Here is a 20,061-nt window from a genome sequence, read left to right as displayed (position 1 = left end):
GAGAGGTCCTGCTGGAGTTGAGTTTCTTCCCGAGGTGCAGTTGGTGAAACCAGAGAATTTTCTTTACGAATGTAATTAAAGGGCACATTCATGACCAATCAGAATAATGACACTTACAGAGAACTGCAAATAATCCCAGCAAGACATAGTCTTAAACCTACTGCCAGAAAGTCTGGGCTAATAAGTGAAAAGTTTTTTTTCTAAGAAACCTACTTCTGAGAAAGTTCCCAGCTAATTTCTGCCTGTGAGAAAAGTGAAAATCCCTTAGGTAGTGAGCCTGAGGCACACACCACTGCCTGAAGCTCAGAGCAGCAGAACAGGTCAATGCACACGTAGCTGCAGGAGGAGTTTGCAGAGAGGCAGCCATGTGCTCTCCATGTGAAGAGCAGCCAAAGTCCACCACTCTGGGACCACTGCAGGGCCATCCTGCAAACATCTGATTTGAATGCCTGCTATTACCTTCAAGCAAGCCCTTTCATCTGTTCTGCCTATATTATTTTCAAAATTTACCTATTCCAATTATAATTGATTCTGTTAATAGAAAATGTTCCTTGGGGAAATTCTGTAGAAGTTTAATAAATTTTTAAGGAGTCACAATTCAGCCAGGCGTGCAGTTTAAAGCTGAGGAGTGATATAAACCATTAGAGCCACAAAACGAGCTCAGTGCCTGGTTTTGCTTGTTTTCTGTATCACTATTGTCACTATTATGTCCAGCTATTGAGAAGATCTCTTATTCTGTTTCATTTCTTAGCAGGCATGTTATTATGAGCTGTCTCTCCAGAAGTTCCTGGAGGCATTAGAAACAGAAGGCATTGTAGGGACATATAGGAAGACACAATCTCTTCTCTGAGGAGAATGTTGCAAGAAATGTGAAACAAAAGAAGATTTAACAGAGAAGTTCTAAACCTGGCTGGGTGTCCCCTTTTTGCAGTGAAGATCTGTTCTCCATTGGTTAATGCAGCATAAAGAGAAATTACTTGTCCATGTCCTTATTCTACCTCTGAGATGAACAGAAGATTGCAATCCTATCTGTTGCACAATTTACGTATCATGTAGAGCAGCTTGATCTATGAAAATATGCTGTTTCCCATTACCTCTGATTCCTGGAAAGTAATATGAATATTATCTAAAGAGAAAGAAAAGACCTAAGGTCTTACATCATTTATCTTTGATTAATACTGAGATCTCTTGCACTAGTTATTTCTTCATCTTGTGCAAACAGAAGAAACTAAAACACTACTGCAAGTGAACCCTAAGACCCACATGTTATCAGGTACCCAGCTTTGGCACCATTAGATTGTATTTACAAAACATGTTTGAAAATACCTTAAATACATTCTGGTTTAAAGCATAATATTTTTAAATAATGCAACTTTAATAGAATTTAAAAATCCTTTTAAATTCAGAATCTGAATTCAGAATCTGGTATTTGTTAACTAGAGACAATTAAGAGTCTTGACATCTACTTTTAATGACAGGTCTAATTTTTTTCAGTTTCCTTCATTAAAACATCATGCTTTCCTGATGAAACTGATATTTAAAAAGTACTTTATTATAAAGTGCTCAGAGCAATTTTCAAGAAGGAAGAAATAACAGAGAACAGTGGAACTTAGAAAGAAAATTCCAATTGTGGCTGATGCACCAACTTGAGACCCCAGATCACCATCAGGTTTATACATCAGTGCAGCTAAATACACACTGTTGATGCCACACATTGTCCAGCAAGTGCTAAACTGAGCAGTCCAGCTCAAAATTATACAGGAGCACAGAAATGGCCAAAGCCAGCTCACATGTACATTACTGAAGTAGAGTAAATTATGCCACAGTCAAATTTGTACCATATCTACACCTCTTTTTCTCTTTTTTTCTGTCTGTAAAAATTAGATGTGTAGGTTTGTGTGAAAACTGTGCTACAGAAGGAATCCAGAATCAACATCTATGTAAGTATTTAACTAACCCGGACAGTTTGATCAGGGCAAAGAGTTTACCCGCCCTCCCCTTTGTGAAACTCAAGCTCTGTTTGCACAGCTAATATCTTCCCCAGTAGCCATAAGCCCCATCCTTTGTGAATCAGTAGGCTTTAGGAAATGTTTAATCAGTTTGCAAGAGCACATAGATACAATTCCACATCAACCCTCTATGTGGCATCTATAAATGTCACTTATAGGAAAATATAAGTTGTGCCCTGGAAAAGAAAGGCTAAGGAAGTGTTCCTACTTAAATCTGCTTTCATTCTGTATTCATTTTTCTCTCTCTAAAAATTTTTAGCAACAATATGAAATTTTCTTGCTTTTCTGAAGATGGAAAATCACTGAGGATTCTACTCTAATTTTTAACTTTATAAAAAATATGCTGATTTGAAAATATGATTTCTAAAACTTTAATATTATTTATATATTATTGCAAAAAATAAAGACTATAAAAGTATTCTGAAAAATCAGCTAGTGTATTTCTGAGCTAAAATCTTGTTTTAGCTTCAACCAAACACTATTTTTTTAACAACTGAGCAACCGTATGTGCAGTCATGCAAAGCATTTAGAACATAAATTCAGAAATTATAAATAATGAACACTTCTGGGGAACTTTTTTAGCAGAATAGCAAGTATCTACAACTTCCAGCAAATTTAACACGGAAAGCTTGATTCTGATACTACCATTTTGAAGGTCTCTCACTTGAAAAAAGAAAACTAGGGATCTTGACATACATATTGTAACATAAACAAATTCCCCATTTCATACAGTGAAAGTAGCTGTCACAATTTTCAAATGTGATTAAAAATCAAGTACCTGAAGGTAGAAATTTGGGCCTTGCAATTGTTCATTCTCATAAAGTGCAGAAACATACAATATTTCAGAATAATTATAGGTATTTATCATACAGACATTGAGATCACATGTTAAAGTTCTCTGAATTAACTTAAAATTTCAATCTTAGTTAATGCACTGAAGAAATATGACTGACAATTGTAACAAAACAGAAGAAAGAGAATTCTACACTTAATGTATTTGCGGGTTCAAAGAAAGATAAAATGAGGGTCAGAACTATCTTATTATGCTATCTTCAGCATATTAGAAAAACAAGAATTTGCTGTTTCATAAGGTCTTCAGTAAATTGCTTTTGGGAAGAAATGTGGGAACCATCTTTCCCTCAGCACTCTTAAGCTTCCAATTTACAATAGAAAGAAAAATTATAAAATGCATTACAGGAAAACATGTTCATGCATGTGGGTTTTCAAATCACCTAGGATCCTGTATGAATGTTTGTTCACACATTTTCATTATTTTTAAAATAAATGACAATGTTCATCTCTTTTTGAAATAATATTTAGGTTTTAAACTGCTGAAAATACTGGTGTGTGTTCTTATGTGATGTAACCTGGCTCCACATTAGTCATCACAAGAAAGGTGACTGAAATCAAATAAGAACCTGACCCTTCATTTGAACAAACATCACCATTTAATTATTTTTTTAATTTAAAATTACTATCTGTTAAAAGAAATTCATTAAATTCCTATATAAAAGTAGAAACTTGATCTAACATGCTTTTAGACAATTTTACATAGTCCTTGCCAGAAATATTTACAGATAGAAATCATTTTCACCCTTATTTTCTTAGGGGAGAGAGGATGAAGGAGAAAAGAGTTGCAAGAAAGAGGGTCTGTCACTGTTCAGGGCAGTTGTCAGGGCACACCTGAACAAGGTTCTGGGCACACACAGACAAACACTTGATCCATATTTGCAAATGCAGACAAGAGGTCTTGTTTTCCCTCCATTAAGCAGTGAAAAAAACTTCAAAAGTGCAAGAACTGATTTGAAGTGTAATTATTATCTAAATTCCTCTAAATTTTCTGAGTCTGAATCACTCACCTTTGTCACGTGATGCTTTTCATGCTGTACAGGAATCTTAAACATTTGGCACCAATATGTCGTGTCCTTGTCTGGTACAGGCACCTGTCTTAATAAGAAGGACATGAATACGGTATTATCATAGAATCACAGAATGGTTTGGGTTGGAAGGGGCCTTAGAGGTCATCCAGATCCAATTCCCTTTCTTTGGGCAGGGACACCTTCCACTAGACCAAGTTGCTCAAAGTCCCGTCCCCTGAAAACTTCCAGGCATGAAGCATCCACAACTTCTCTGGGCAGCACGTTCCAATGTCTCATCAACCTCATAGTGACAAATTCCTTCCTTATGTTTAATCTATACATAAAAGTCATGCTACTCGTAGTGTAAGTCCAAGGCTTTGGCTACCACCTTATTCCCATCTGCACAGAAACCCAGAGCATGGAGTAACTTACGTCTTTGTTTGTCAAGTCAAAGTATGGCAAAGAGGCAGATGAGACTTCCTCTCTCTCAGGGTTCAGCAAACGCAGACTCTTTGTACCACGATTAGATCCATGGTAATTTTGACCTGCTTCTCCCATATCTTTGTGGTGGTAGGCCCATATTACCCGCACTGTGCTCTCCTGAAAGAACAAAGAAAAATGTCCACAAGGAGCAACATCTTCCTTACGCAGTTCCTATAATTCCTACAACAGCTGTGACATAAATGTATTTAAACAATGACAGTGTATTCCACAGGAGCAGCCATCTACCTACACAATTTAGCCTTTGAAATAAATAATATTTTATACTCAATGGGTTAATTAGAAATAAACAGAAATTAAATTGTTCTCTGGTAGATTCCTTCCCTAATGTTGTGAACTGAAATCGTATCTTCAAATGGCAGAACAGACTCATAAAGAAGCAACCAACTAAATGTGTTACAAACATTTTTCTAGAGATGTTACTTATTTGATCAGCAACAGAATGTTTCCCCCCAGACATGTTCCAGGCTCAGGTCTGTGAAGATGTGAATACCTTCAGTGAATTGTTGTTCTTAGATACTATGGAAAATTAACATTCAATTACAGAACAGATTTACGTCTTAAAAATCAATCTACAGGCACTGCACAGATCAGTTATCTGTAAATCATTCTCAGATTACAATAATGACCCTTGAGACAACGTGCTATAATAAATCCTGAAGTGTCTCCAAATGCTAAATTATACTGAGAATTTGGAGCAGGTATGCAAACCAGAGATCCACTGACTGCCTGGGAAACTGGTGGTTTATACAGGTGGGGTTTGCTTCCTGCATTTTCAGCCTATGCTATAATTGCATATATTGTAAAAACACAGATATTGAATATAGTGTTTTACTCCTATAGTAATGCTTCAAAAAGAAATAGTAAAGAAGCCAAAGCATAGAAAGCCTTGCAAATCTCTCTAACTTTTCTGTCATTACCAATACCGAAGTCATCAGCTTAATGTAATTTAAAATTATGTTTAGGAAATAGCACAGCAATCCCTAGGGCAACAGAAGAATTTACCATGAAGAATATTTTACCACTGAAAGTTTTACTACAAAATGTTTTTCACTTTTAGTTTTGAATAAAGTAAAACAAACAGACCCTTTAAATATATCTTCTCCATTTTTTTAAAAAAAATCTGTTTCTAAGATCAATTACAAGTTAGTGCAGAATCTTAAAAGTATTTCTCAATTTGGCCTCTCTTGAATGGCTATAACAATGGCATATAGGACTTGATGGCCCAGAGGTATCTATTTCAATCCTGTGTACACTTGCTACAAATTACAGAACATAATGTATTAAAGTACAAAAACAAAGAAAGCTGAAATTTAAATGTAATAATTTAATAAAACTAGCACAAGTATTCTACCTGGTTGATTTGAGCAAACAGATATTTTGGAAAGTGAATTTCTCTAATTCTGTCCTTTTACTAAAAAGAGATTTTAATTACCAGCTTAATAACCACACATACATTTATCCTGTATTAATTACTTCCTCTGTCTACACACAGTCAGAGACTCTTACCGTTATGCTCTTGTCATTTGTGTCACAAGTGTGCAGCTCTCTGCTAAAAGCCAGTATTGTATGTGTACTGTTTTCCATGGCATATTCCAGATGGTAATCCTGTTGAGGGTCCTTTTTTAGTACTCTATTTTCATCTGTAAAATAATCCTATTATAAAAGAAAGGTGGCCCATTATTAAAATCTAATATTAAAAATGAAACTTGATGTCCAGAACTGAAGCCTTTTTCAAAACATGTAAAATTCTGCAGTGTCAGTTTTGAATCAAACAATAAATCTGAGGTGGGACTGAACTATTTTTTATACAAAATCTCCTAGAAAGCAACCCTCCTCGATAAACAGCTTAAAGAATGCCTTAAGTAATTTTAGCAACATGCTGCCTGTATGGAACCGCAGAAATAAAGTTTCGACACGGCAACCAAGAAGCTTTATTTATCATAACTGGGATGTCATGAACTCCAGGAGAAATTACAGAGAGAATGAAATTAACTTAATATTTGCATCAACAATAGTGTCACTCCTTTTTTTCCACAACTTTTCCTATGTTTTTTTCTTTCCCATAAAAAACAAACCTCTTGAATGAACACTGACTGGAACCAGAAACCCTACGGCTTAACTAGCACGAAAATTGCTCATTTCATACAAAAGCTGCTGGGATTAGGTTGAGGTTTGGAAGAGGCAAGGGAGCTGTTTGTAAGAAAGATGTTTCCCATCCAGGGTTCTGCAGAGGCCCAGCACAAAGGAGTAGCATGGCAGCAATGTCGGGTCATTAACCTCCTCACCCCGGATTCCTGCAGCCCCGTGCAGCTGGGACCCATCCCTCCCTCTCCTCCCACCGTGGCCACCTAGGAAGGGCTGGCCACTGCCTCAGATGCACCTCCTCAGGTCACCCTCCTTTGAGTTTTAGGCTGTTTCTGCCTCGTTTGGGGTGGGGAAGGGTCTTTTAACTAAGCAATGTGTTTCTCGTGCGAAAAAGGCTACTGGCAGACACCATTAATTGTGTGGTGTCTTTGCAAAATAATACAGCACTGTCTGGTCCAAGCAGGCATTTATTTTTGTAGCTGTTTGAACCTCTGTTCACTTTCGGAGAGATTTCTAGCTTTCCCCTTTCATTAAGGTTGAGGTAACTAATCTGAAAAACAGTGAAAGGTTATGCCCAAGTATTTTGACGCCAGTAAAAAAAATAAACTTTATTAATTCACTAAAGGGTCATTTAGGAGCTGTAATCTTAAACTTAATTCCACACTAGAAATCTGTGTGTGGGCAAGACACCAGAGAGCTCTTCTTTTCCTGTTACCACTTCTTACAAATACAGATGATTAAGTACCTACAGAAGAGAATAGGCAAATGGAAAAATAATTACTAAAAAGAGCAAAACACAGGCCTGGGACCTGAAAGAAAGTGAATTGATGAGTTGTATTTGTTTAGAGAAATAATTTGGATTTGCTGTTTTCCAGACAGAAATAATAAGACTTGTTTTGTGGTGGTTCTTTGAAGAGAGATACTTTATGGGATCAAACCCCTCCACTTTTACCATGCATCAGAACTTAGAAAGAGGCAGTGTATTGCCTATACATAATACATTTCCTGCTCTGAAAACATTCTTCTGTGGAATCTCTGTTTCCATCTTTTAGTAAACCTTTGCCTGGACAAGAATAGTAACCTTGTGAACATCAGCTTTATTGAAGTGTGATTATCTTTGCTTAAATAGTACTTTAAATTGGAGGCATTCTTAGTGAATGCACCCACACTTTGAAATACTGAGGGATACAAATTCAAGAGCAGCTTTTGCTCATATGAACAGACTCAAAGTCTCTGCCCGAAACCAGTGTGAAGGGAAGCTGAGAAATGTGAAGAAAAGTTGTGCACACTCAAATATTTTGTGATGAACTTTACCCTTTCATCACAAGTCTAGAAGACAGCTCTAACCAGGAAAAAAAAAAAAACCCTTGTGATATAGTCCTGATTTCCATGAGCCAGAGGCAAGAATACAAAAATAATGCAAAGAAGTTCTGTAATTAAGGTATAAGCTCAGATATGCCTTGATAATGTAGTTGTCAGTGTAATTATCTCACCCACCTGGATGACAGTCAAAGACAGGTCACAGCTCTGGCTCACCATGAGGGGCTCATTTTGTGACTGCTGGCAAATGCTTTGGGGAAGGTGGCCCCAATTCCCAGGCCCCCAGAGATGCTCCCCATGGGATGAGAGCTGTACTGGGCACTCACACTGCTGCCTGCTCAGGCACTGGCTGCCCACCCCTGCTGTCAAAAATGAACAGGAACTTGCTGATTTCAGTGATTTCACCTGAAATTATTTGGTAGCTAGATGTAGCTAATGCTATTTTTACTTCCTTTGTTGAAAATGATCCAGATGTTCATCATAAAAATAAAATCAAATTATGCCACACAAAAAAGCCACCAACAAAATCCCACAAAACAAAAGAAAGAACAACAAAAAACAGCAAAAACAAAAAGCCCTGAACAACTCAAAATTTGATTGCTCAACCTCTCACATGAAAATGGTTTGTTTTCCAGTTTTAAAACAAAATAATGCCACATTTTCCAGGAACCATATGAATCTCTGTCTGTTCACACAGAAGATTTTAAGTCAAACTATGTAGACTTTGCTGAATTTACTCATCAGAGCTTAAAAGCCTTTAAAATGTGTTTGTGTACAAAACAGAATGAACAAAAGGTTTTCAAAAATGACAACAAATGTCAAAATGTTGTCAAAAATGACAATCTATGATGCCACATCTTTTTCAGCCACAATTTGGAAAAATCTGATATCTGGAAAAGTAAAAAAATGTTAGATGTATCTATGTGGATATATGTCCATACGTTTATATATATTCTATGCTTCCTTTCAGACTAGAAAAATAAAAATAAAGTCCTGCTGCCAAAAGTCCTGGTGAGAATGCAATCAAAATCATCACATTTGGACTGCCTACACTCCACTCCTTTGTCTAGTCAAAGGAGAAAGCTGTATAGCTCTGAAAGCCTTTGAAATGTGGCAGTACAGAGGATGGATCTACCAGAGGCCAGAGAGGGTAAGCTGGGCATTTGGGCTTCAGCTAAACTAAGAAAATATAAATTTAATTTGAAACTTTCTCAGGTCCTACTTTTTCAGACTACTATAACACAGAGCTCATCCAAATTCACAAGTTTCACTTATTTAATTCTGTAAAGAAAGGAGTGGGATGTTTTAATCCACAGCATTACAGTGCTTTGATATCTATTAGAGAAAGTTCTAAAATGGGCTTCGTACTGGAACAGTTTATCCTTCCCAACAAGCAGGAAAAGGCTCTAACATGGTACAATCTTTTTCTACACATATCTGGTTTTGCTACCCCACACAGTCAGCTAGAAAACCTGTGTCTTTTGTAGGGTAGATTATACTGATACAAGTCCCCTGAATTTCATGAAGTCTCAACAGATCTACAATAATTGTCAAGTCCTGAAAACTGGATTTCTGAAACACTCACATGTGTGTGGATAAACCCACAATATGGATTTATGTACTGATTCCGTACTTGCATCCAGATTCTCCAGTTTCTTATATACACAAAAAATATATATTATATGTTTAGTGAAGATAAAGTTTTCAAATTACATATCAGCTTCACAGAAGTATAAGAAGAAGTATAAGAATTAGTGAAACAGGAGGATGAAGTGACTATATTTTTCTAGTATTGATATCTTTGATTCTTTAAAGACTAAGTGTTTAAAAAAGCTTCAGAAGTCTTACTGATCATGCTACATGATAACAAAGATGTCTGTTTCAGGATTTATGTATGTAAATTGTTTACATGTGAAATATTTAAATTTGTTGTACTACCTTTGATAATATTGCAAAAAGTGGCATATTGAACTCTGGACTAAGTTGTGCAATCCATCAAATAATTAAGTATCTCCTTCCTCACATTACCTAAAAGTTGAAACAACATATGGAGAATGAAAAATCTTCCTGACATTACATTTTATGCTCTTTTCCAGATGTGAGGCAGATCATATTATACTGTTTTTCAGATACCATTAGCCACTCTCCTTAAAAAAAAATATTTTGTGGTATATATGGTTTCTGATTTCTGTTCCACAAACAGTCAAGGAGAGTAATTTCTTAAGGATGTGAAAAGATGCTGGTTTCTCCTTTGAGAGTGTAAGCACAGCTGCAGAGGGAAGCCTGACCCCAAAAGCCCCACCAGCTGTCATCACAGACTGAAACAGGTGTTTATGGGACTCCTTCCCCAGACCTTTACAATGTACAAGATTGTTTTGTTTATGATATCAATTTCCCGTCCTAAATTATATATATCACCTTTCAACCTCAAGGAGCATAAAATAATTCTCAGATTGTGGCCCCATCCGGCAATGGCCTCATGGGCTCAGCTTGCAAGAAACTCAGCCACCCCAATTTATGTATGCTGCTCTTTGCTAACTGGGCCATCACTGCTGTTCCAGCAGCAGTCTAACACTTAAAAGTGGAAAAAGGGACAAGTCAGGAATGGGAAATGACAGGAAAACAAGCTGTATTTCCACTTGTCCTCACTTATGTTCTGTAGTCAACCCATGGAATTTGAAACATGCCTGTCCTGGTTTAGGGCAAAGTTGGGAGGAAATTTCCGAAGGGGTTCCTCTAGAAAGCAGATTCAAGTGGCTCCTCCCCAGACTGGTTCAGGAAAAGGTTTCCTTGGAGAAAAGTGGAACAAAAACCTGTTTATTTAACAAGCAAAGTATTCACAAGCATAAAAAAATCGAATAATATCAAACATTAAGACCTCTTGCTGTTCTGACGAGATGGCAAATTCAGGAAGTCCTTGTCATAGGCTGTAGCTTGGCTTGCTCTGTCTCTTATCAGTCCCTTGTGCGCTGGACAATGCCATGTCCTCGGCCCCAGTGGACCACAGTGGACCACAAGCATGAGCTCCCGGTGTTTTACTGGATTTTTTGGTCCAAAGCAGACTGATCAAATCCAAGAAAAAGAAAAGCCACAGTCTGGGGAACTTCTCTGCCTCAGCTAGCTAAAAAATAGCTAAGAAGCAAAGGAGAGCTCTCTCTCACTCTCTCTGTGCTGGAGACACCATAGTGAGCAGGAATACTGAAGCTCTTGTCTCTATGGTTTTGAATACAGCCACCTCAAACATTCCACCACTTCTTCTCCCCACTTCACTCCCAGATCTAGTTTTAAAGGTGCAGAACTTAATATCCAGCATAAAGAGAACAGATGACTGGGGATACAAGCATCATGAAGTCACCTTAGGACAATCCCCAATCTACCAAGCTGATGCCGACGACCAGGACCAAAGAGAAGCCTGGCAAAAAGGATCATGAAGCTGTAACGAAGATGAAAGTTGGCGTAGGAGAGGATTTATCTTAGTATAAATAGGCTGGATAAACTGCTACGGTAAGGAAACTAATGGAAACATTTCAAACATTTGTTTGAAATAAGCACCAAGTTATGCCTTTCTGGGTTTCCAAAAAAATAATTGTGGTTAACATTTCTCTTTTTTTTATTGTTGCATTCAATTTAAATGGAATCCTGCTGCTCAAGGTTCCAGTACACACTAGATGTTACCACCTAAAAGAAGCTGGTTTTATACTGTATTTGGCAAGAACCAAAGAGAGCATGAGTTTACAAATAAGCAAACCAAACTGTTTTGCAACCTCAAATAAATTTCAGCTTGAGTTTCAGGCAGAGATCTTACTATGCTCTTATACTGGGGAAAAGCAGAGCCCACTCACAGCAGCCAAACATGAAGCAGGAGCCTGAAAGCATCGCTGTTCTGTATAAGAACACCTTAAGAGCATTCCAGTTGACTGAACCAATCTTGAGACTGGCTGCAAATGAAAAAGCAACCATATAAAGGGTACAGCAACAGCAATCAAGTGGTTGCAATAAGTTCCTAAAGTAACTGGGATCACTAAGTTCACAGACACTGTCCCATGGGCAGTCTGTTTATAATTAATTTATTAGTCTGAGGGGGGGTGGGGGCAACACTGTCGTGTTGGTTTTTTGTTCAGGGTTTTTTTTTGTTTGCTCCTGGTTGTTTGGGTGGATGGGTTTCTGGGGAGCTGGGAGGGTTGGAGTTGGGTTTTTTTTTTTTTTGCTTTTCTACCTACACAGTAGATTAGCAGAAGTGATTCAGTCCTTTCTAGGAAGCCTGGATCTCACTCACACAGGCAGTTTTGAGAAACTATACACAATTCCTGATATAACTCCAATTAAACTGGCTGACATACACTAGATTGTGGATTATTTACCTCAGGTGCACTACTAACTCTGACAAGGACAGAAATTATTTATCTCTAATAATTGCCTGTGTGTGTCTGTACTTGAAATGCAGACATAAACATATACACCAAGACACACATTTCCATTTGTGTACTTACAGAAACAGATAAGGCTTGTGTATGTATGTACATGTTCATATATTTTTTTATACATGAAACACAGTTATTTACTTAGAAATATGCCTTTTCTCATTCAGACTGGGTCACTTGAATACACTTCTATATATTTCTTATATCCAGTTAAATGCTGCCCAAGGTGGCCTACAGCTGGCAGTGGCATCCCTTTGCTTTTGTGAAATTCCTGAGAAGTAAAACATATCACTTTCTCTGCACACAAATGAAAACACTGAAGTGTGGAGATCTGTCTAACATAGCACAAGGTATAAAAGGCACTAGTAGCTAGAGGTTGAAATATGACTGTCCTGGTTCAGGGCAAATTTGGGAGGAAGCTTCCAAAGGGGTCCCTCTAGAAAGCAGATTCAAGCTGCCCCTCCCCCTATTGGTTCAGGAAAAGATCTCCTTGGAGAAAAGTGGAAAAAAACCTGTTTATTTAGCAAACAAAATATTCACAAGTAAAAAAAATGAATAATATCAAACATTAAGACCTCTTGCTGTTCTGAAGAGATGGCAAATTTAGAAAGTCCTTGTCATGGGCTGTAGCTCGGCTTGCTCAGTCTCTTATCAGGCCCTTCCGTGCTGGAAAATGCTGTGTCCTGGACCCCGATGGGCCACAGGTGTGAGCGAGCTCCCGGTGTTTTTCTGGGTTTTCAGTCCAGAGCAGGCTGATCAGTTCCAAGAAAAAGAAAAGCCACAGTCCAGGAACTTCTCTGACTCAGCTAGCTAAAAAAAAAACTAACCAAAAGCAAAGGAGAGCTCTCTCCTTCTGTCCGTGCTGCAGACAACACAGTCTGTAAGCAGGAAAGCTGAAGCTCTTATCTCTACGTTTTTGAATACAGCCACCTCAGACATTGCACCGCTTCTCATTCTCCCTCCCTTCACTCTTAGATCTAGTTTTAGAGGTGGAAAATATATTTCTGGGCTAAACAGATGAATGGGGATACAATTCAGCATCATAAAGTCACCCAGGACAACGACATTGCATATTGACATGGATAATTTGACATTGCAGTGGAGTCCCAAGGCCCTATACAAGTCTTTACATCAAGAATAAATGTTAATTTAAGAGTTTATATTCCAGTTAGTCAGAAAATATAAAGCTAGATTAAAGGCTGTCCTAACAGAAAGAGACTAGACAAAACATGTAGCAAAGTGTTTTAAGGGAAGGAAAATCAGTAAGGAGGAGATACTGCACGATACAATCTTAGAACTGCACTTTATCACAAGGAACATTCCTTACATAGGAACCACATTTATCCAGTAGAAGTTTTCTGGGTTTAATTATTTTAATTACTTCAATTATGAGGAAGATTAAAAACACTTAGGGGATTTTCAAGCACAATAATTAGGGATACTTGTTCCCAAAATTTCTGGATCTGCCTTAGAAAATCTCCCTTCTTCCCTTTCCTACTTCTGTGGTACTTGTTTATATTGGGAATTAAATCATCCCCCCATTATTTTAAGTCTTTGCATCACTCACAGTGGCTAAAATTCCATATTTTTCGGGAGATGCAGAAAATTTCATTTTCTTGGTGCCCCCAAAATCCAAAGGAGAACAAAAAATACGACAAAGAAAAAAAGAAAAAAAAGAAAAAAAAAAAAGAAAAAAAGAAAAAAAGAAAAAAAAAAAAGAAAAAAAGAAAAAAAGAAAAAAGAAAAAAAAAAAGAAAAAAGAAAAAAAGAAAAAAAGAAAAAAAGAAAAATAATCCCAACCAACCACTTGAAAACAGTCCCCTGAAGGCCTGCAAATTACAAGCTTCAGAATTCTTCTCATCTTTTGTTCACCAACTGTTGCTTCCTTGTCCTAACTATTGTACCTCTCAAAGGGAACTACAAAGCACCCAGCCAGTGGAGTTGTACACTGGAGTGTCTCTCTATGCCCCACATTGAAGCCAAGAGGGAGACATTAGTCATCTGGAGATTCTGCCCCAATGCCCAAAGGCACGAAATACCTCCAACAAAACACCGACTGAGATATGTCAGTGTGGCACTCGCTTCGCATCTCTCTCTTGGTGCCTTTCAAGTTGTTTTCTAAACACTTCTTTTGTTGCTGTTGGCATGAGTGCACTTAAAAGCGGCATATCGTTAAGTACTGAAAATGCTCACTGTTTTCTGTCCTTTAAAATCTCTTCCAAGTACTTCCCTGTGAGCAATTAAGCTAACTCCATGGGATACATTTGATAACAGATATTCTTTAGTTTGGGTGACAGTTAACAAGCAAGGCTCTAATGAATAATAAAGTACTTTTTAGTGACATACAGTCCCTATTCACCCTGAGTAGGGACTATTTTTGTGCAAGTTCAACAGAAGATTCTAACAATGCAACCCTCTTGTATAACTTGCACAAAATAGGCATTCATCAAGGAGGATTACTCTCCCCAAAATGGAGCTCTCAGCAGCTACGTGCTGTGGGTGGGGATGCACAATTCCAGACAGGGGTGGAGACCAAGGAAAAGGCATGGGTCTAGCAAGAAAATGCATGCTGTGTCAATTCATAAGCACAAAAGAGATGCATTAGGGGAAAAAAAGAAAAAAGAAAAAGAAAAAAAAAAGAAGAAGAAAAGAAAAAAAGAAAAGCATTAAGAAAACTAGATGCAAAATCTAAGGCTGCCCCAAGATCTTGTATGAAGAGTAACACATGCTGCAAATGACCATGGAAATATTTCAAGGTAACATTTTGCTAAGAATGAACTCTCCTAAGTCCAACTCCTTCCTATAGACACAAAGCTCCCAGTTTTGTCCAAAGTTCCCAGATCCCAGCTTTGTCCAAAGCTCCCAGACCCCAGCTTTCCAATACTGACCCCCATTGGTATCTTCTTGTTCTCAAACATGCTCAGCCAAATACCACACAATCTGCTGCTCTGACACCACAGGCTCTCAGTAATGTGTGAGAACAGTCTGTTCACTGATCTCCTTTTTCTCCTTCTGCTCGGTGGAGGTTCCTCCCTCATGACAAAGCACTAAATCATGCATGTATGTATACACATATCCATTCTATGTCCTCCCAGAATATGTTTAGGTTCCCATTTCAAGTACCAAACTTCTCAGTTAGGACTGTAAATGTATAATTCCCTGATCATTCCAATGCTCTTCAAAAAACTTGTTCTTCTTTCATGACATCGTAACACTTTCCATCTTGATATATTTAGACAAAACTGAGCCACAGGCTTCCAAATTGTTTTAGCCTTTCCTTATGTCAGACACTCTTTCAGATTAAATACAGCTCCAACACGGAAAAGCAAACCAAAACAAACAGCTCATTGCACCCAAGTTCAGGATACACTGAAAACTGAGAAAGTAAAATCCAACCCAGGATATCCAGGACTTTGAGTCACCAGTTTTTTTCAAGGCAAACACTGCCTGCTGATGGTGGGAATAGCATTTACTTGCTCTGAGAGGATGAGGAATAAATGCCAGAGGAAACATTTTTTCTCTTTTCTCTGAAAACGATCTGGCAGTTTTCCTCTACCCCAATATATGGATCTTCCACAGGCAGGATTATGTGCTTTTACTCTAACTGGCAGCTGTAGACTAACTATATTTACATGCTTATTCCCAGAAGAGAACTCTTACCTCTGAGAACACTTTCTATTTTTAAAGAAGGTGAGAGAATTGGGGGGAGGGGGGGGGGGGGGGGAAGGCAAAACTGACCCAAGGGACTAGCAATTTCAATACCCACTTGAAAGGCTATAAAGGTGTTTCAGAACATCTGAATGCCAGGCCACTAACAAGCATCTCAAAACTTTCAAAGAAACCAAAAAATGACCTCTCTAAGAGTTTAGACCACCATGCACATTTTCCAACGGATGGTCATGGAATAAAAACATATTTCTAAAACCAAAAAGAAAAGTAAGTTCATTCACTATGGGGTGTACATATTTCATGGAGTTCAGCTAGGCATAAAACCACATACTTTCAAGGGTGCTATCTATGAAAAAATCTTTCAGTAGTAAATAATCTAAATTATGATGGCACACACTTAACACAGAATGCATTTTTAAAATATTAACTGTATTTATTTGTCCAGTAAAGGGAAGAATTGGATATTATTGAAACAACATCCTAGAACAATTTGTTCATTTTCTAGCAATCCCTGCTGCCTGACCAGAAAAAGCCTCTGGACAAATTTTGTTTATCATCTTTGTTTCTGGCTGTTCCTTGTTGGTGCAAGTATGGAAAAATTTTAACTGAGCAACTTTTAAAAAACCTCAGTTCAGTTTTGAAAGAAACCATGCTACCTAGAACTGAAAAAGGAATGGGGATGGAACAAGCCTCAAGTGGAAAGCAAGTGTAACAAAAGTATTTCTTCTTACCTACTCAAAAGTGCAACAAAATAACTCATAGCTCTTAGCATAACAATTTATGTGCTAAATCAGTGTTTCAGGAAAAATATCAGTAGGTTTCTATGGGCAGGCATTTCCTATAGTCTTTTTCTATTTCTAACAGAATGTTGGTGAACAAAACCTGTGGAAGAATGGAGTTAGCATGGGGCCATTTTTAAGGATGTTGAAAACCTGTGAAGGATACTGAACAGAACCACAAAAGAGCTTCGAGTGCTGGGGAAAATGTCCTGTGATGCTGAAGAGTTCAATCTATTTATTTAACAAAAAAGAAAATGGAGCAGTGACTTGATTATACGATTGCAGTATATAAATAACTTTATGAAGGCGGTATGCAGGGGGAGTAGAGTTTTTAATATAGTAGAAAAAATACATAGCTGAAAGCTAAGCCAAGACAAACTAATCCTGGCAATCAGGAGCAGCAGAGACTCGTTATTGCCACAAACTACCAAGGGAAGTGATGGATCCTCCATCACTGGGTGTCTTTACACTAGATTTGGATGTCTCTCTAAAAGACTTGCTTTACCCTAACAGGATCTGTGAACTAACCAGGAAAAAAAGCTGGGGTTTCTTTTAATGGTTAATAGGTGTGTCTTCTGAATTGCAAAGCCTTTCAGAAAGCCTTTCATTCTGTGAGTGAAGAGCTCACTGCTGAATGAGCAGCCTAGAGTGGGCTTTTTTACTATTATTAATCTTTTATTTATGCTTCAAGAAAAATTATCTTCATTTTGAAATATGGAGAAAGCAATATTCTGAAAATCACTGGTCTGCACTTAGGGAAGACAAATATTTGCCCAAACTTCATACAGCAAACAAATGGAGGAAAGAAGAAATAAAAAAATTTTTAAAGGAAAATATTTATACTAAAAGCTCAATTTTTCTTGAAAAATTTTAATTTTATAAAACCTTGACAAATAGTAGGGAGATCATATTATGCATTTTGTTTTCTTATGGTGAATTGTTAATAGAAAATCCATATTCTTATGGGAAAACCTCTTAAAATTTAAGCAGCAGCTTCAAAGATCAACTAGCTCTAACATAACGAAGGAAAGACAGGTGACTTCTTCTAGACCATACTCTAACAACCACTCTGCTCTTAAACTGCATCTCTGAGTTATTATTCAAGCATCTGGGGGTGACAACATGTCACTCCAGGCCTGATTGCCCTTTCAGTCATCCGTGGGACAAGCTGTCCCTGCTCCCCCCATCCCAGAGCAACTCCTGCCAGCTGAAAGTCAGGTTGATGAGAGGGTACTAAAGGTGTGGGTCCCCTCCCCTCTCATGGCTCCTACTCCACCAGCCACCAGTGCCTCTGGGAAGGGATGACTTGCTGTAAGCACCAGCAAGGCCTCTGTTCCACACTCCTGTTCCCAGACATAGCCCTGACAATACCTAGACTACTAGAGAAACATCCCAAGAAAATTATGCCAATAGAGTTGGGCACCTCTGAGGTTGCTTTACCAGACCAAGGACACGTACCAGGAGCCCTCCCAGTGGTTACTCTGCAAGTCCTTTCCAACATCTGGGTCAAAACACTTCCAGGTGAGGAGAGGAGGAACACCAAGAACAGGAGCAGCACCGGCTGTGTGCCAGCAGAAGGGGACGTCAACAGGCTTGGAAGGTGGTGGGATGTTGCCCTCATGCCGGTGGGATTAGAAAAAGCAAGCTCAGGCGGCACCAGGACGGCCAAGCTCCATCAGCTGTTGGCAGGGTGAAGGGAAAGGCGCCACACCTCCCTGGGAGAGACTCTGCCCTCCCACCCCTGGGCTCCGCGGGTCTAGGCTCGGCGGGCAGGCAGAAGAGAGTGCCCAAAGGAGAGAGAATAGGACTGTCACATCTTCTGGATAAAGAGCAAAGAAACCTGACACCTCTAACGAAGTCTATGTAGAAGTTTAGAGGGAGGGTTGGCAAGGAGAGGATCGAAAAGAAGTTTCTCCTCCAGGGGAAAGGAACGCAGAAGACTAGGGATAACCCGAAGGGTGGAAGGAAGAAGTAAAGAGGTACAGGGATGAATGGCAAGAAAGCTGCAGAAGAAATGTGGGGCAGGGAAAGAAGGGCGTCCCGAGAGAAGGACAGCGCAGGGAAGGTGGGCGGATAAGGAGGACCCGGCTCAGCGGTCGAGGGGAAGGAGCAGGGCCTTACCTGCAGGTAGGGCTGGCCCCTCTCCACGCCCCCCACCACGATGTCGGCTGAGGCCATGCCGCCGCTGGCCGAGAGCCCGAAGCCCACGTAGCCGCGGGTGCGCACCTCCAGGCGGAGGGCGAGGGCGCTGCCGCGGCGGCCCCAGCGCAGGCGGTAGGCGCCCGCTCCGTCCAGCACCGCGCTGTGCGGGTAGCTCCGCAGCTCCGGCCCGGCCCCGGCCCCGGCCCCGGCCCAGGCACACAGGAGCCCGCCCAGCACCAGTGCCCAGGGGCGCAGCCGCCGCATCCTCTCGCCGCGCACCAGCGGCCGCCTGTGCGTCTCGGCGTGTGCCCGGGCGCGGTGTGCGTGTGCGGGGGATGTGTGTCTGTGTCTGTGTGTCTGTGCGTGTGTGTGTGTGTGTGGGGAAGAGGGGCCGGGTGCCCCGGTCACCCCGCCCCCGCTGCGGGCGGCACCGCGCCGGCCCCGTCGGGGCAGCACGCCCTCGGCAGAGCTTTGTTCGCTCCCGCCCCGGCCCGGTGCTGGCGGCCGCCCCCGGCTCCCCCGCGCCGCCCGTCGGGGCCGGGCCGGACCCCACCGTGCCGGGAGCACCTGCCGTGCGCTCGCCGCGGGGGCTTCTCGCCGAGATGCTCGGAGTTCGCGTTAGCGACCCAAAACCCTCCTCCTGACCGGAGAAGAGGTGGACGGGAGACCTCCCCGGCCTCCCGGCAACTCTAACTCCGCTGGAAGAATTCCACGGGAGGAAGCCCGGAGGCAAACGAGCCCTTCCCCACTCTCAGCCGCCTCTCCACTTAGTGCGAGCGCACGGCGCGGCGGACGGATGGAGCTAAGCAGGAGATCCCCCGTCGGAGAGTTCTTTTTGTATTTTAAGTGGAAAACGAGGACCTCCGAGGTTTGCAGTGAGACGACTACAAAAGCACATCTCAAAACTTCACTCGCGTCCCTTGACACCCCTGCAGCCGTCCCCGGCTGCACCGCCACTCGGCCAGCCCGGCCATGCGGTCCCCGACAATCCCACGGCAGAGGCTGCCTTCCCCTTCCCCTGCTGACAGCACCACCATCACGGCGGGGGCGAGAACAACGAGCAGAAAGATGCTTTTGGAAGAATGTTCCCCAGCCCTCTGCAAATCTGGATGGAAACAAAAAATAGCGTGGCACCCAAAACGGGAAAGTTAGGGACCAGAAAAGGTCATATTGACCCTTGAAAGCTCTGAGCTGTATGAAATTGGTTGTAAAAGGAAATTATGGTATTTGAAATGTGTTTTCTTTGCATTTAAACGAAAGAGAAAGAGCCTGG

At 40.3% G+C, this 20,061-nt stretch overlaps 1 protein-coding gene across 2 annotated transcripts in view; it reads right to left on the bottom strand.

The window, feature by feature from the left end:
- MOXD1 (monooxygenase DBH like 1) overlaps positions 1 to 19,079 on the bottom strand; it is a 49,903-nt gene extending 30,824 nt beyond the window's left edge. For both annotated transcript variants that reach the window (XM_053973402.1, XM_053973403.1), the window contains exons 1-4: positions 18,768 to 19,079; positions 5,879 to 6,025; positions 4,301 to 4,468; positions 3,869 to 3,952 (exon numbers count right to left, since the gene is read on the bottom strand). In XM_053973402.1, coding sequence (XP_053829377.1) covers positions 3,869 to 3,952; positions 4,301 to 4,468; positions 5,879 to 6,025; positions 18,768 to 19,052 — 684 coding nt within the window. In that variant the 5' untranslated portion in view covers positions 19,053 to 19,079. The remainder of the gene's footprint in view (positions 1 to 3,868; positions 3,953 to 4,300; positions 4,469 to 5,878; positions 6,026 to 18,767) is intronic.
- Positions 19,080 to 20,061: the final 982 nt, after the last annotated feature.

Source organism: Vidua macroura, chromosome 3 (assembly GCF_024509145.1).
Source record: "Vidua macroura isolate BioBank_ID:100142 chromosome 3, ASM2450914v1, whole genome shotgun sequence".
NCBI classification, from domain to species: Eukaryota; Metazoa; Chordata; class Aves; order Passeriformes; family Viduidae; genus Vidua; species Vidua macroura.
Note: the sequence above shows the minus strand (reverse complement) of the source record. Positions and strands in the feature narration are given on the sequence as shown.